The sequence below is a fragment of the Myxocyprinus asiaticus genome, chromosome 28, assembly GCF_019703515.2.
Source record: "Myxocyprinus asiaticus isolate MX2 ecotype Aquarium Trade chromosome 28, UBuf_Myxa_2, whole genome shotgun sequence".
NCBI classification, from domain to species: domain Eukaryota; kingdom Metazoa; phylum Chordata; class Actinopteri; order Cypriniformes; family Catostomidae; genus Myxocyprinus; species Myxocyprinus asiaticus.
Genome location: NC_059371.1, coordinates 30,251,431 through 30,265,322, shown reverse-complemented (window position 1 = coordinate 30,265,322; position 13,892 = coordinate 30,251,431). Strand labels below are relative to the sequence as shown.

General features: G+C 36.2%; 1 protein-coding gene across 1 annotated transcript in view; it reads left to right on the top strand.

Annotated features, from left to right (window-relative positions):
- The window catches only part of LOC127418667 (diacylglycerol kinase alpha-like), a 54,328-nt gene that overhangs the window by 20,275 nt on the left and 20,161 nt on the right, over window positions 1-13,892 (top strand). The window contains exons 3-8 of the mRNA XM_051659351.1: window positions 1,765-1,841; window positions 6,379-6,508; window positions 7,952-8,026; window positions 8,725-8,774; window positions 9,327-9,401; window positions 9,758-9,874. Of these exons, the coding sequence (XP_051515311.1) occupies window positions 1,765-1,841; window positions 6,379-6,508; window positions 7,952-8,026; window positions 8,725-8,774; window positions 9,327-9,401; window positions 9,758-9,874 (524 nt within the window). The remainder of the gene's footprint in view (window positions 1-1,764; window positions 1,842-6,378; window positions 6,509-7,951; window positions 8,027-8,724; window positions 8,775-9,326; window positions 9,402-9,757; window positions 9,875-13,892) is intronic.

The window sequence follows — 13,892 nt, the reverse complement described above, 5'->3', positions numbered from 1 at the left end:
TCCTAGGGTACCGGAACTCTTGGAAACAACATGCCGACTTCCCATATGAACATGTTGCAGATTAAAGGGATAGTTCACCCAAAAATGAAAATTCTCTCATTATTTACTTACCCTCATGATATTCCAGGTGTGTATGACTATTCTTTCTTCACCAGAACACATTTGAAGAAAAATAGAAAAATATCTTAGCTCAGTAGGTCCTTAAAATTCAAGTGAATGGAGATTTCTCTTTTGAAGCTCCAAAAATCACAGACAGTCTGCATAAACGTTATTGATACGACTCCAGTGGTCAAATTAATGTCTTCTAAAGCGATACAATCACTTTTGGTGCATAAAAGATAAATATTTAAGTACTTTTTAACTCTAAATCATGCTTCTGTTCTGCAGTGGTACACGCATGTGACGTAATCGCATTGGCATTTGAAACACACGAGAACTGACGCACGTGTGTCTGCTGGAAGAGCAGCGCTGTTTACAAGTGAGAAGGAGGAACGCTGTACAGAAGTCAAGTAGCTTGGTTGAGTTTGGTTTAGATCTGTATATATCTGTTTCTTTACTCACAGTGGTGTGTTTGTGTGCTTATCCTCAATGTCTCAACTAAGTGGAGAACGTAAGATTACCTCGGTATCATGGCAATGCGAATACGTCACACGAGAGACCGCACCCTCACATTGGATTATAGTTAAAAAGTACTTAAATATTGATCTTTTTTTGCACCAAAAGTGATCGTATCACTTTAGAAGACATTCATTTAACCGCTAGAGTCGTATTGATGACGTTTATGTTGATTGTCTGTGATTTTTGGAGCTTCAAAAGAGAAATCTCCATTCACTTGCATTTTAAGGACCTACTGAGCTAAGATATTTTTCTATTTTTCTTCAAATGTGTTCTGGTGAAGAAAAAATAGTCACACCTGGGATATCATGAGGGTGAGTAAATAATGAGAGAATTGTAATTTTTGGGTGAACTACCCCTTTAAGATGCTTGTGGTTGGTTTAAGATGGTTTAAGAAGTTTACATGTATGTACTCTCAAAGCTGCGGTGTGTAGTTTTTTTTTTCAATGCTAAAATACTTTCTCCTGTCCCAACTTAATGCTTAATTTGGTCACTAAAGTCTGTGGCGCTATCAAAACATTGCTCTGTTTGTTGGATCATCCCCACCAGCTCAACACTGGCTCAATCAGTGGTGTAAACTTGGGGTGAAACTACCTGTTTGATAAACAATGGATGATGAGTGTCGTGTTTAAGAAACCTTTTTGGAAACGGCCACTATTTTTGCAGCTAGTAGCTCAGCAGTAACACACTGCAGCTTTAAGTATTTTACACCCAGACAAATAGTAATGGAAAAGAAGAATTATGACTGGCTGAAATGTTTGACAACATTCATTTATTGATATTGTGATTAAAATTGTATTATTTTGAAACATTTACTAAATTTTAACACAGTATAGTTGGATTAATATTTGCATGGAAAGTTATTTTTTTACTTTGCCGTTATAACGTAGTATTATCAGTATTACTAATGCAGTAATTTTGAATCATCAAAAACATTACAGGGTTCATGTGTTATTGAAATAGATTAAGGTGTTTTAAGTAGTTTTCTATGTATGTACTGAGTTTCTACTGGGTTTATTTTCCATGCAGAGTTGGTGAAGATAAAGTTCATTATAAGGTGTGATATCACTGGTTCTTTTGACAAAATGTATTTTTGTTCTCTTTCCTGGTCTCTCTCTTTCTCTCTCTATTATCTCTATTACTTTGCAGATTGCAGTCTGAAAGTAAAAGATGTGTTAAAGGAATTTAATGCAGATGGCAGATTAGCCAAGTATAGACATGGAGAGGTGAGTGAACAGGCTGCCAGGAGCAAACCTTTCTGCCAGCACTCTGCTTTAGTCCGATTACCCATGAACAGATCCATCCATCTCTGTAATGTGAGTCACTTTACGTCTGGTTTAGCATATCAGAGCTCATCTGATGGACTGTTCAAGAAACGTGTACCTGCTTGGTAGATGGGAGCTGTGTTTACCTCAATACTGGTTTAGCAACAAGTTTAATATGCATTGCTATGCTGTTGTTAAGGTGTTCTGAGTGGTTTTTAGATTATTGCTATGCATTTGCTAGAGTCCTGCACTGTAAAATATGATTTTGCCTTTGAGTTATCATAATTTATTAATGCTGTTGGTTACTGTGTTTGTTGTCACTTACAATTATTTGTCATGAAGCAGTCATTTAAAGCTTAATTTTTTACTCATGTGTTTGATGATTATCACCATCATTGGGATTTGCTTGTAAAGTGTTGAGGCCTATTCATGTCTCTTTGACAAGCTTAAGTCTAAATATGATAGAATGATCAGACATTGGTCTCTGATCATCAACTGACCAATTCACCATCAAATGGCAGTTTATTGTACCACGGATAGCCTTAAAGGAATAGTCCACCCAAAAATGAAAATTCTCTCAACATTAACTCACCTTCATGCCATCCCAGATGTGTATGACTTTCTTTCTTCAGCAGAACACAAAAAGATGATTTTTAGAACAACATCTCAGCTTTGTTGGTCACATACAATGCAAGTGAATGGTGATCAGACCTTTGTAGCTCCAAAAATCACATAAAGGAAAAGTAAAAGTAATTCAAATGACTCCAGTGTTTAAATCCATCTTCAGAAGCAATATAATAGGTGTGGGTGAGAAACAGAACAATATTTAAGTCCTTTTTTACTGTAAATCTCCACTTTAACTTTCACTTTCAGATGTCAAAGTGAAACTAAACAGGCACCACGTGTGACTTTCAGATGTACAAGTAAAAGTGGAGATTTAGAGAAAAAAGGGCTTACATTTTTATCTGTTTCTCACGCCTGGATTTAATGGATTTAATGGACATGGATTTAATCACTGGAGTCATATGGGTTACTTTTATGTTTCCTTTATGTAATTTTTGGAGCTACAAAGGTCTGATCACCATTCACTTGCATTGTATGGACCTACAAAGCTGAGGTATTCTTCTAAAAGTCTTTGTTTTCTGCAGAAGAAAGTCATACACATCTGGGATGGCATGAGGGTGAGTAAATGATAAGAGAATTTTCATTTTTGGGTGAAATATCATCAGTAATATTACATGGTAATATAAGTAATTGATCTTCTATAAGTTGATTTAACTAAGGAAGTCAAATTTACTTTAAAAGATATTAAGCTTAAGTTATATTTATTTAAATAATGTTCTGTTTAAACAACTTTTGATGGCAGCACGAACACTTACTTTTTTTAGTTGAAACAACATCAGTTTTGTTTTTACAATGTGAGTGGTTGCAAGGGTGTTTTTAGGGTGTTCTGGATGGTTGCTAGGTCACTTACTGGCTGAAATCAAAAAGAGCCAACCCCTAATTCTTTTTTGGTTATTATAGTTCTCAGATATGGTGCAGGTCTCTCCTTCATTGAAAATCTAAAGGATTGTGTCACATTTATATCATTGTATCATTTAGTTTTAATCGCAAATCGCAAATAGATTTATGACTTTTCATATATAGAAAAATAAATCACTTCTCCACAAGCCGCATGATTTGAGGGATCATTCCTGTCCGAAACACAAACAAAGCACAAGGAATTCTGAATATAATTTAATTTTTAATGCCATGGTCACACTATGCTTTGAGCATACAAAATTACTTTTGCACACACTACACTGCAAATAGTAATTCAAAATCCTGGGAATGTTGCTCCTGAAGATTTGCTTTTCAGATATTCTCATGTTGCAAAAGTCTTTTTATAGTACCTGATGGGTGGACGTTTTTAAGCTGACTGTGTGCTGACATGGCTCTAAAACATTATAAATCAATGAATATCTTTTTCTATGGAGTTTTGTTTTGGTGAATTTTACATTGTCTTATTCTGAACTTTGTATTTCACTTGTGTTGCGAAACAAAAACAAAATAAGCAGTGAATTATTTCATGGAAATTTCATACAGTTGTGCTCAAAAGTTTGCATACCCTGGAAGAAATTGTGAAATTTTGGCATTGATTATGAAAATATGACTGATCATGAAAAAAAAACCTGTCTTTTATTTAAGGATAGTGATCATATTAAGCCATTTATTATCACATAGTTGTTTGGCTCCTTTTTACATCATAATGATAACAGGAATCACCCAAATGGCCCTGATCAAAAGTTTACATACCCTTGAATGTTTGGCCTTGTTACAGACACACAAGGTGACACACACAGGTTTAAATGGCAATTAAAGGTTAGTTTCCCACACCTGTGGCTTTTTAAATTGCAATTAGTATCTGTGTATAAATAGTCAATGAGTTTGTTAGCTCTAACGTGGATGCACTGAGCAGGCTAGATACTGAGCCATGGGGAGCAGAAAAGAACTGTCAAAAGACCTGCGTAACAAGGTAATGGAACTTTATAAAGATGGAAAAGGATATAAAAAGATATCCAAAGCCTTGAAAATGCCAGTCAGTACTGTTCAATCACTTATTAAGAAGTGGAAAATTCGGGGATCTCTTAATACCAAGACAAGGTCAGGTAGACCAAGAAAGATTTCAGCCACAACTGCCAGAAGAATTGTTTGGGATACAAAGAAAAACCCACAGGTAACCTCAGGAGAAATACAGGCTTCTCTGGAAAAAGACAGTGTGTTTGTTTCAAGGAGCACAATACGACGATACTTGAACAAAAATGAGTTGCATGGTTGAGTTGCCAGAAAGAAGCCTTTACTGTGCCAATGCCACAAAAAAGCCCGTTTACAATATGCCCGACAACACCTTGACACGCCTCACAGCTTCTGGCACACTGTAATTTGGTGTGACGAGACCAAAATAGAGCTTTATGGTCACAACCATAAGCACTATTTTTGGAGAGGGGTCAACAAAGCCTATAGTGAAAAGAATACCATCCCCACTGTGAAGCACGGTGGTGGCTCACTGATGTTTTGGGGGTGTGTGAGCTCTAAAGGCATGGGGAATCTTGTAAAAATTGATGGCAAGATGAATGCAGCATGTTATCAGAAAATACTGGCAGCCAATTTGCATTCTTCTGCACGAAAGCTGCGCATGGGACGCACTTGGACTTTCCAGCATGACAATGACCCTAAGCACAAGGCCAAGTTGACCCTCCAGTGGTTACAGCAGAAAAAGGTGAAGGTTCTGGTGTTGCCATCACATTTACATTTATGCATTTGGCAGACACTTTTATCCAAAGCAACTTACAGTGCCCTTATTACAGGGACAATCCCCCTGGAGCAACCTGGAGTTAAGTGCCTTGCTCAAGGACACAGTGGTGGTGGCTGTGGATTGAACCAACAACCTTCTACTTACCAGTTCAGTGCTTTAGTCCACTACACCACCACCACTCCATCACAGTCACCTGACCTAAATATCATCGAGCCACTCTGGGGAGATCTCAAACTTGCGGTTCATGCAAGAAAACCAAAGACTTTGCATGACCTGGAGGCATTTTACCAAGACGAATGGGCAGTTATACCACCTGCAAGAATTTGGGGCCTCATAGACAACTATTACAAAAGACTGCATGCTGTCATTGATGCTAAAGGGGGCAATACTCAGTATTAAGAACTAAGGGTATGCAGACTTTTGAACAGGGGTCATTCATTTCATTTTTCATTTGTTGCCATGTTTTATTTTATGATTGTGCCATTCTGTTATAACCTACAGTTGAATATGAATCCCATAAGAAATAAAATAAATGTGTTTTGCCTGCTCACTCATGTTTTCTTTAAAAATGGTAGATATATTACCAATTCTCCAAAGGTATGCAGACTTTTGAGCACAACTGTATATGACAGAATGAGGGGTGAGGGGTGTAACTAAATGCAACGTATAGCATGATTTTCCTTTTATACTCCAAAATGAATGCCAGTATCCTCTGGCGTTTGAAGTTTGAATACAACTTTTTCCTTTTTTTCTCTTTTAACTCCATTAAGAAGTAGGACAGGAACAGCACACACTGTTAGTAGAACTAGGATTAGGTTTGTAGTGCAAAATCTAATTGGATCTCAGTTACATTCCCTTGAGAAGGTTCCATATATTTTTAAGTCGATATTAGTTTCCATAATGTGTACCTTCTGATTATCAAGCCCGATTATATTTTTAAAACTCCCCCCCAAAAAAAAAAAAAATGTGGATTTTTTTTTTTTTTTTTTGTCTACATTTGTTTTCATGGAGTTACTAGAATACGCAAACCCATTTATTAGAAGGGGGTGTCCACATACTTTTGGCCGTGTACTAGTTTTATTTGTGTGTATTAGTGTGTTTGTGTAAGTTCTGCATTCCAAAGTTAAACTGCATTAAAGATTTTAATGTTGCACACCCATTTTGTATTGATCAAAACTGCATAATTTGTGTTCTCCAAATTAGTGCATTGATGAGCAAGGGTTCCGTCTCTTCCTGAAGACGTATTTGGAAGAGGAGGACTTCCCTGCAGATCTGTGCAAGCGCTTGTTCAGATCATTCCAGAGCTCAGAGTCGGCTAAATCAGATGAGAACAGTGAGTCAACTGTTTAACACTTCCATGTCTATGTCATTAAGTTTAGTGAGGACATTGGTGAGGGAATTAGTGAGACCTACAGACCGTATAAGTACATTACTGCCAGTCATGTTTAACTATTTAAACCCTTTATCATTATTTGATTTTATTTCAGCCAAAGTTTACCTGAGAAATTAAAGGAATACTCTGGGTTCAACACTAGTAAAGATTTGTAACACTGTCGATTACCGCAGAAAATAAATTTGAATTGACCCTCAGTTTGTGAAACAAAGAAAACAAAATTTTGCATTAATGAAAATATAGCCACAAGACTTAAATGAATGTTTCGGATCCAGTGCAAGTTAAGTTTAAACAACAGCATAATATTGATTACCACAAAACAAACAAACAAACAAACAAATTAAAATTGACCCTCGTTTATATAAAAAAGCAGTTTTAAAATTTTAAAAGTATAACCACAAGACAAACATTACATGTTAACATGATTTTACTGTGAAAAAATCGCTTACTAATCTTTTCTGTGTAAAGTTATATCTAATATTACAACTTTTTTGCCATAATGACGTAACACTGTTAAAACCTTTTAGCGATTTTATCATACTAAAATCATGTAAAACAGAGATTTGATCACATTAAAATCATGTAAACAAATGATAATGGACTGGTCCCATTCACTTCCATTGTAAGTGCCTTACTGTAACCACGACTGGTTTTTAATGATCGAGGGACAGGTTGAAATTATTTTGTGTGGTAATCACTTTTATGCTACAAATGCTGTTGATTGAGCTTAACTTGTACTGAACCCAAAACATTCCTTTCATTAAACTGTATATGTGTTAGAATGAGACTAAGGTAATAAAATTGCTAACTAACCCTGCAAAGACATATACAATCTTTCAACTCCTGTCATGACTATGTAAAGCCGTAAACACAGGAACCTTTACAGGATACGCTCAAGGAGAGCAGAAAGGGACGTGACGTAAATACTGTATCCACAAAGTATTGCTTACATGAAGCAAACTCCACCAAAAGGAATAAATTAGAAGATAATCTGCCTAGCACAGTGGGCCCATCACTAAAAACATTATTTAGATAACTTTACAGCTCAAATATTACATTTAAGGATTAATAGTAACTCTTTAACAAATATATGAGCTTCACATTCTGCTTTGGAATTTCTTTGTGATGCACTGCCCAACAGACATTGTAAGTGCATCACTGTAAATGCCAGTCTTGTTTGCTTTTACAAACTGAAGGACGAGTCAAAATTATTTCTTTGTGGTATTCAACTGCATGTCACAGATGCTGTCTATAGAGCTTAACTTGTTTTGAACCCAGAACATTCCTTTAATTAGGCATTTAATTACTGTATATTGTTACTTTTATTTTATTTGTTTATTTTTTTCATAAAACGTGCTTCATTGTCTTTGCTTTCTGTGTTAGGGGAAGTGTTCCTGAAGGATGTGTCCTGTTATTTCTCTCTTCTGGAAGATGGACAGCCAAGGGACAAGCTTGAATGTAAATTTCTTTCAAATATCTAAAATGTTTTGAAAACTTTGCAATGTGGAAGAACGGGACTAGTTGTCACACTAGGAAGTTGTCACAAGGGCTATATCTCAGTAACTATAAGGTTTAGAGTCAGTAGTCAAATTACGCAAAGGTGTGTTTTCTCTAGCAGTGGTTCTGTATGTTGGTTTCAAACGCCTAGTTCAAAACCCTGTTAAGTTAGAATACATTTTGTGAATTCTACCCTCTAAACTAAAATTCCAATATCATCATATATTTGCTATAGATGTTGGCTAAACAAGTGAATACAATAAAACCATACTACCATACATTCAGGCAAGGGTCAACTACAGTATATAATGAAAATAGTTTTTAATCAGAAGTTAAACCTTGTTCTAAAAATACAAGGGTATTTTTCAAAAAATTTCAAGTCTGGAAAGTTTGGGGGCATGTTGTTACATGTGTTTTAAAGGTTATACATTTATACAGTTCATTAATTACAATATTCGTTAGCCAAAACAAAAACTTGATATTTTTCTGTGTTACCTTACACGGTGTAAATTTAGATGGAAAGCCTACCTACAGTATATAATGGGCTGTTTATTGGCAGGTTCCATTGTGACAACTTACACCATAAAGTGTGACAAATGTCCCGTCGTTGCTGCGTTTCCCCTATTTGATCCTTATGTTCCCATGTTTTTCACTTGCAGTTGCCTTTAGACTTTATGACAGAGATGGGAACGGAGTTCTGGACAGTTCGGTGGGTGGTCTTAGCCAATCTTTGTAAATCAATGGACAAATTGTTTAGACTCATTATGGTTATAACATGTGGCATATATAAACTTACTTCTATCAGGAAGACTCGCAGACTTGAGTGAAATTTAAGATGACATTTATTTGATGAATATAAAACAGAAACGTAATGTCTCTCTTTGGCGTAAGCCCCGTCTGGTGGTCTGAAGAAGTTGTACTCGGAACTGTCATATCCTGCCGGAGATAGGAGGCAGGGGCGAGGGGCCTACCCCCGTGCAGAACGGGACTCAACTGGTGGTGGTGGGGTGGTGGAGGTTGCTGTGTTAGCACATTGAAACACAATGTGATAGATTGTGAGCAGACTTATAAAGCATTGGCTTACATGTGATTGGCTAGGAGTTACCAAGCTAATGTTGCGATGATGTACAGCTGCTAGTCTTCCCGCAAGAACTACGCTGCGCTTACATTTCCAATTCCTTATTATATAACAAAACTGAATCATCTTACTTCAGTTATGTCTTTTAGTAATCTTTTAACATATCATGTTTCTGTGAAATAGGAAGTGGACCGCATTATTGCCCAGATGATGCATGCAGCAGACTATCTTGGTTGGGATGTGTCTGAACTGAGGCCTGTGAGTTACTCTTATGTTTTAGTGTGTGTGTAATAGCTGCCAAGAAGCAGTGAAATGTCTGTTCACTCTGCAAGACATTTACAGCTGTAACCACACCCTGTTAGAGAGAAATTCCTCCCCCATGTGGCATGCATCAGCTTGTCATGGAGCAAATAAGAAAGGAAAACAATGAATCTCACAAGATATTTGCATAATGTTCCCACTTTGGCAGGGTCTCACAGTTTGCATTAAACTATTTATCGTGCAAATTCCCTTAGGCGGTTATTTGATTATGTCATGTACAGGTTATAACAGAAATTAGATTGTTTCTTTTGCGACACACACACATTCTCATCTGCTTTTCACTGTGTTCTCAGGTACTGAAGGATATGATGACAGCGATTGATTCAGACAGCAGTGGAACAGTGTCTTTACAGGAATGGGTGGAGGGGGGCATGAATAATGTCCCCCTGCTGGTGTTATTGGGACTGAAGGTGGGATAGCACAAACACAACGCAACAGAGCTGTTTAGGTTGTGGTTCAAAAACTCAGAAGAGAATTAGCATTTCTTTGCCATGGGTTTCCTCTGGATTTTCCTATGGGTTTTTATAATTGCAGTTTTGGATTTATGAGTAAAATAAGGTCTGTGGTAAACATTATTTGAAGATTCTTGGACATTTTGTTCTCAACAGAAATTACACACAGTCATACCTCAAACATGAATTATGAAGCTGCAATGTTTTTTAATAAGTATGTTGCTAACAAGTTGCTAGAGAAGGACTACAATGGTTTTCCGTTTCATCAGGCCTGTACATGCTTGTTGTAGTTGTAGTCCTTATTTATGAACTTGCTTGCAACATATATTTTTTTAAAACACAGCAGCTTCATAATTCACGTTTGAGGTGTGAATGTGTGTAAATTATGTTGTAGAACAAAATGTCCATGTAAATTCAAGTAATGTTTACTACAGACCTTATTTTACTCATAAATTTAAAAAAAACCATTATTAAAACCCATAGAAAATTCCTGAGGGAACCCATTGCAAATCAGCCTTCTGGGTTTACCTACGAATTGAAATTGTGAAATATTAATGGAAATACTAATAAAATGCTAATTGTTTAGTCAAAATATATGACAGGTGAATGCCGCAGGTGAAAGTGAGTGTGGGGATGCCCAAAGATTCTGAATATTTTTCCTGGGATTGCCTAGAAAGTGTTTCTTTCACATATAGAAATAAAATCGTTTTAATATTTGTATATACAGTATTTCGAAAAACCTTGTAATACTAATGCATCACCCCAGCAATTGTACCGAAAATGCACAAACTTGATTTCACTTTATACATTTTTAATCCATGCCTTCATGATATATAAATATATATATATATATATATATATTAAAAGACCTTTACTGTGGGGAGTTATAGTGCAATCCCTTACTGAAATCAAGAGTTCATGGCAAATTTGCCGCAAACTTGCCACAAATTCGCCACTGATCATTTTCACATGCAAATGAGCTTTGCAGCAAATTGTCCATTGTTGCCAAAGGTTTGCTGCAGGTTCACTACTACCGGTGAAGAGCTGCAAACTTCTGGCAAACATTTGCAGCAAATCACAAGCTCATTTGCATGTGAAAATAATGAATGGCAAATATGAGGCAACTTTGCCACAACTCTAAATTTTGCTTTGGAGCGAATTCAAAGTCAGGTTTCTTTCATCTGTGAGCAGGAAGTGAGCAAGGAGTGGGAAATATAAAACCCGGAGTGGAGTTAGAGAGGAGTGGGTAGAGGAAATTGCTATCGCTTCACTCACATGCTCTGGTTCCAGATGCAAAGTTGGAGGACTGGGGTGCTATTTTTGGAGGGTTCAAGACAGTTTGTACCTCTGTGTGAAGACTAATTAATAAAGCAGCCACTAATGTTTTCAGAGTATACCGCTCAGAAAGCTTGGCTTGTTCTCTTTACATTTTATTCATTGTGTCTAACATTATACTGTTCAGCATAGAACAGATCAGGTTATTTTGTTACAGTGGCTCAGCTTCACCATAGCAAAGCAAAACAATGCTGACTTCACACTGGTGCAAATAACGCTGACTCTTCTAACACATCCTCGCATGCATGCATTGATATTCACAACCATTCGCATAAAAATTACAAATAGCAATTCACACACTCGGCGTAGTTACTGTATCGGTTTGCTTACAAACGCAATTTTGTTTTTCTAGAATAGTGGGGGCTTTCAATTGACTTCTATTGTTTTTAGACTGAGCTAATGATTTTTTCTATCTTCTGACACTAAACCTAACCCACATAAAAAGCTTTTTGCATTTTACATTTTTTCATGAAGGCATCATTTAGTATGTTTTTTAAGCTGTTTTTCTCATGGGGACTGTCGGCTAGTCCCCAAGTTAACATCCAAGTCAAGTCAAGTCATTTTTATTTGTATAGCGCTTTTCACAACACGCATCGTTTCAAAGCAGCTTTACAGGAAATCATAAATTAACAAAAAAATAAACTTACAGTCTTAGAGTGATCATTGTGTATTTTTATTAAATATGATTGTAAAATGTGTATAGAAATTAAATCATTAAAAATAATTGTATTTAGAACCCCCGTGAGCAAGCTGAAGGCGACTGTGGCAAGGAACACAAAACTCCATAAGATGTTGGTTAATGGAGAAAAATAGTTGTTAGTTGGCTGATGAAGGCTTTTGTTGGCATTTAAATTATAGTGTATGTATTCCATTTCAAGAGTGTAGTCAATCAATAGACAAAGTTGATGCAGAGATTAATGATGAGGTGCATCGCAGTTTAACCGGCAGGTCATTTCGGTGAGGTTCGGTGGGGTCCATCTTAAGTCCAAAGTTCAGGCAGTGGCATATGAAGTATCCGATGTCTTACAGTTGGAGTTGGCATCAGTTCATCCTCTGAAGTCAAAAAACTGAAGTGATGTCTGGCTAGCACCGGCTGTAGTTTGTCGTCATCTCTCAGCGACACATAGCAGTGGAGTCCAACACCAAGCAGGAACGGAGCTGGATCTGGCCAGCTCTGGTAACCTCGGGATATGAATTCTGAGTCTGAGACATGGAAACAAATAGAATAATATTAGCGTACATGCCGTTCAATTTTATGCAGAGTTATAGATCATGATGGATGTCCAGCGTAACACTAGACCACTAGCTGGCTTCACACTCTCCGGGGAGCTAAAGCTAACTTAAGCTAACACCAACAGTGCTCTGTCTGTTTATATTGTACCAATGCACAGGGTTGGGAGGGATACTTTTGAAAAGTATTCCACTACAGATTACAGAATACATGCTGTAAAATGTAATTTGTTACGTATTCCGTTAGATTACTCAAGGTCAGTAACTTATTCTAAATACTTTGGATTACTTCTTCATCACTGGTAGATTTTTTCACTTGTTTTGACTATAAAAACTCTGCCAGTACAGTAAGACAAAATACACATGTTAAAAAGACATTCTCTGAAAAACCTAAATATCTTATGCAGTGTTGTTTCTAAAAGAAGATCAATCTAATTGATCTTGTTTTAAGGATTTTTTGATATTTTTACAGGAAAACAATACAAAAATTATTATCAAGAATATGATTTTTGCCCTAATATCAAAGGTCTTACTAGAAAAAAAGAAATTATAATCCAACGTGAATTTTCTTGATAAAAAAATATGATTGTGCCTGGTAACATATGCATGCAAAATGGCTAGAAATAGCATTTTAGCTTAGCGTAAAGCTGACAATTTACACAAGGTTTATTTCTATTTCTTCTGCTCCAAACTTACTTCAAACTTACTTTTCTGTCTGCTCGTATGAATGTAACACAACATAAGAAAGTGTTTCACCGCTGTTCAAATGCACTTTGGATCACATCATTTATATGTATAAATGTTTTCCATCTGAATGGACTAAATATTAAATGAAACAAATGACAATAAAATGCAAAGTAATCTCTTCAGTAATCAAAATACTTTTTGAATGTAATTGTATTCTAATTACCAATGATTTAAATTGTAACTGTAGTGGAATACAGTTACTTATATTTTGTATTTTAAATATGTATTCCTGTTACATGTATTCTGTTACTCCCCAACCCTGCAAATGCATGACCAGAAGACAAGCCACATAGTTAACAGCAGCTTTTTCCATGAATAAATACAGCTAAATACAAGAAAACAAAAGTTCAACCCCTAAATTAGCATTTAGCGCTAATAAGTGTTTGTTTTACAGTTAAAACCACACAGGCCACCAATACATTAGTATAAAGAAGTTACAATTATTTAAGACATTTGTTATTAACACCAGTCACCACCAGCGTTCACTGTCATTTTCAGTGAATGTAGTTTGTATTTTCATGTACTGCACATTTGTACTGTACCAATGCATGACCAGAAGACAAGCCACAGAGTTTACAGCAGCTTTTTCCATGACTAAATTCAGCTAAATAGAAAAGAAAGCAAAAGTTCAGTGCCTAAATGATCATTTAGCACTAATAAGTGT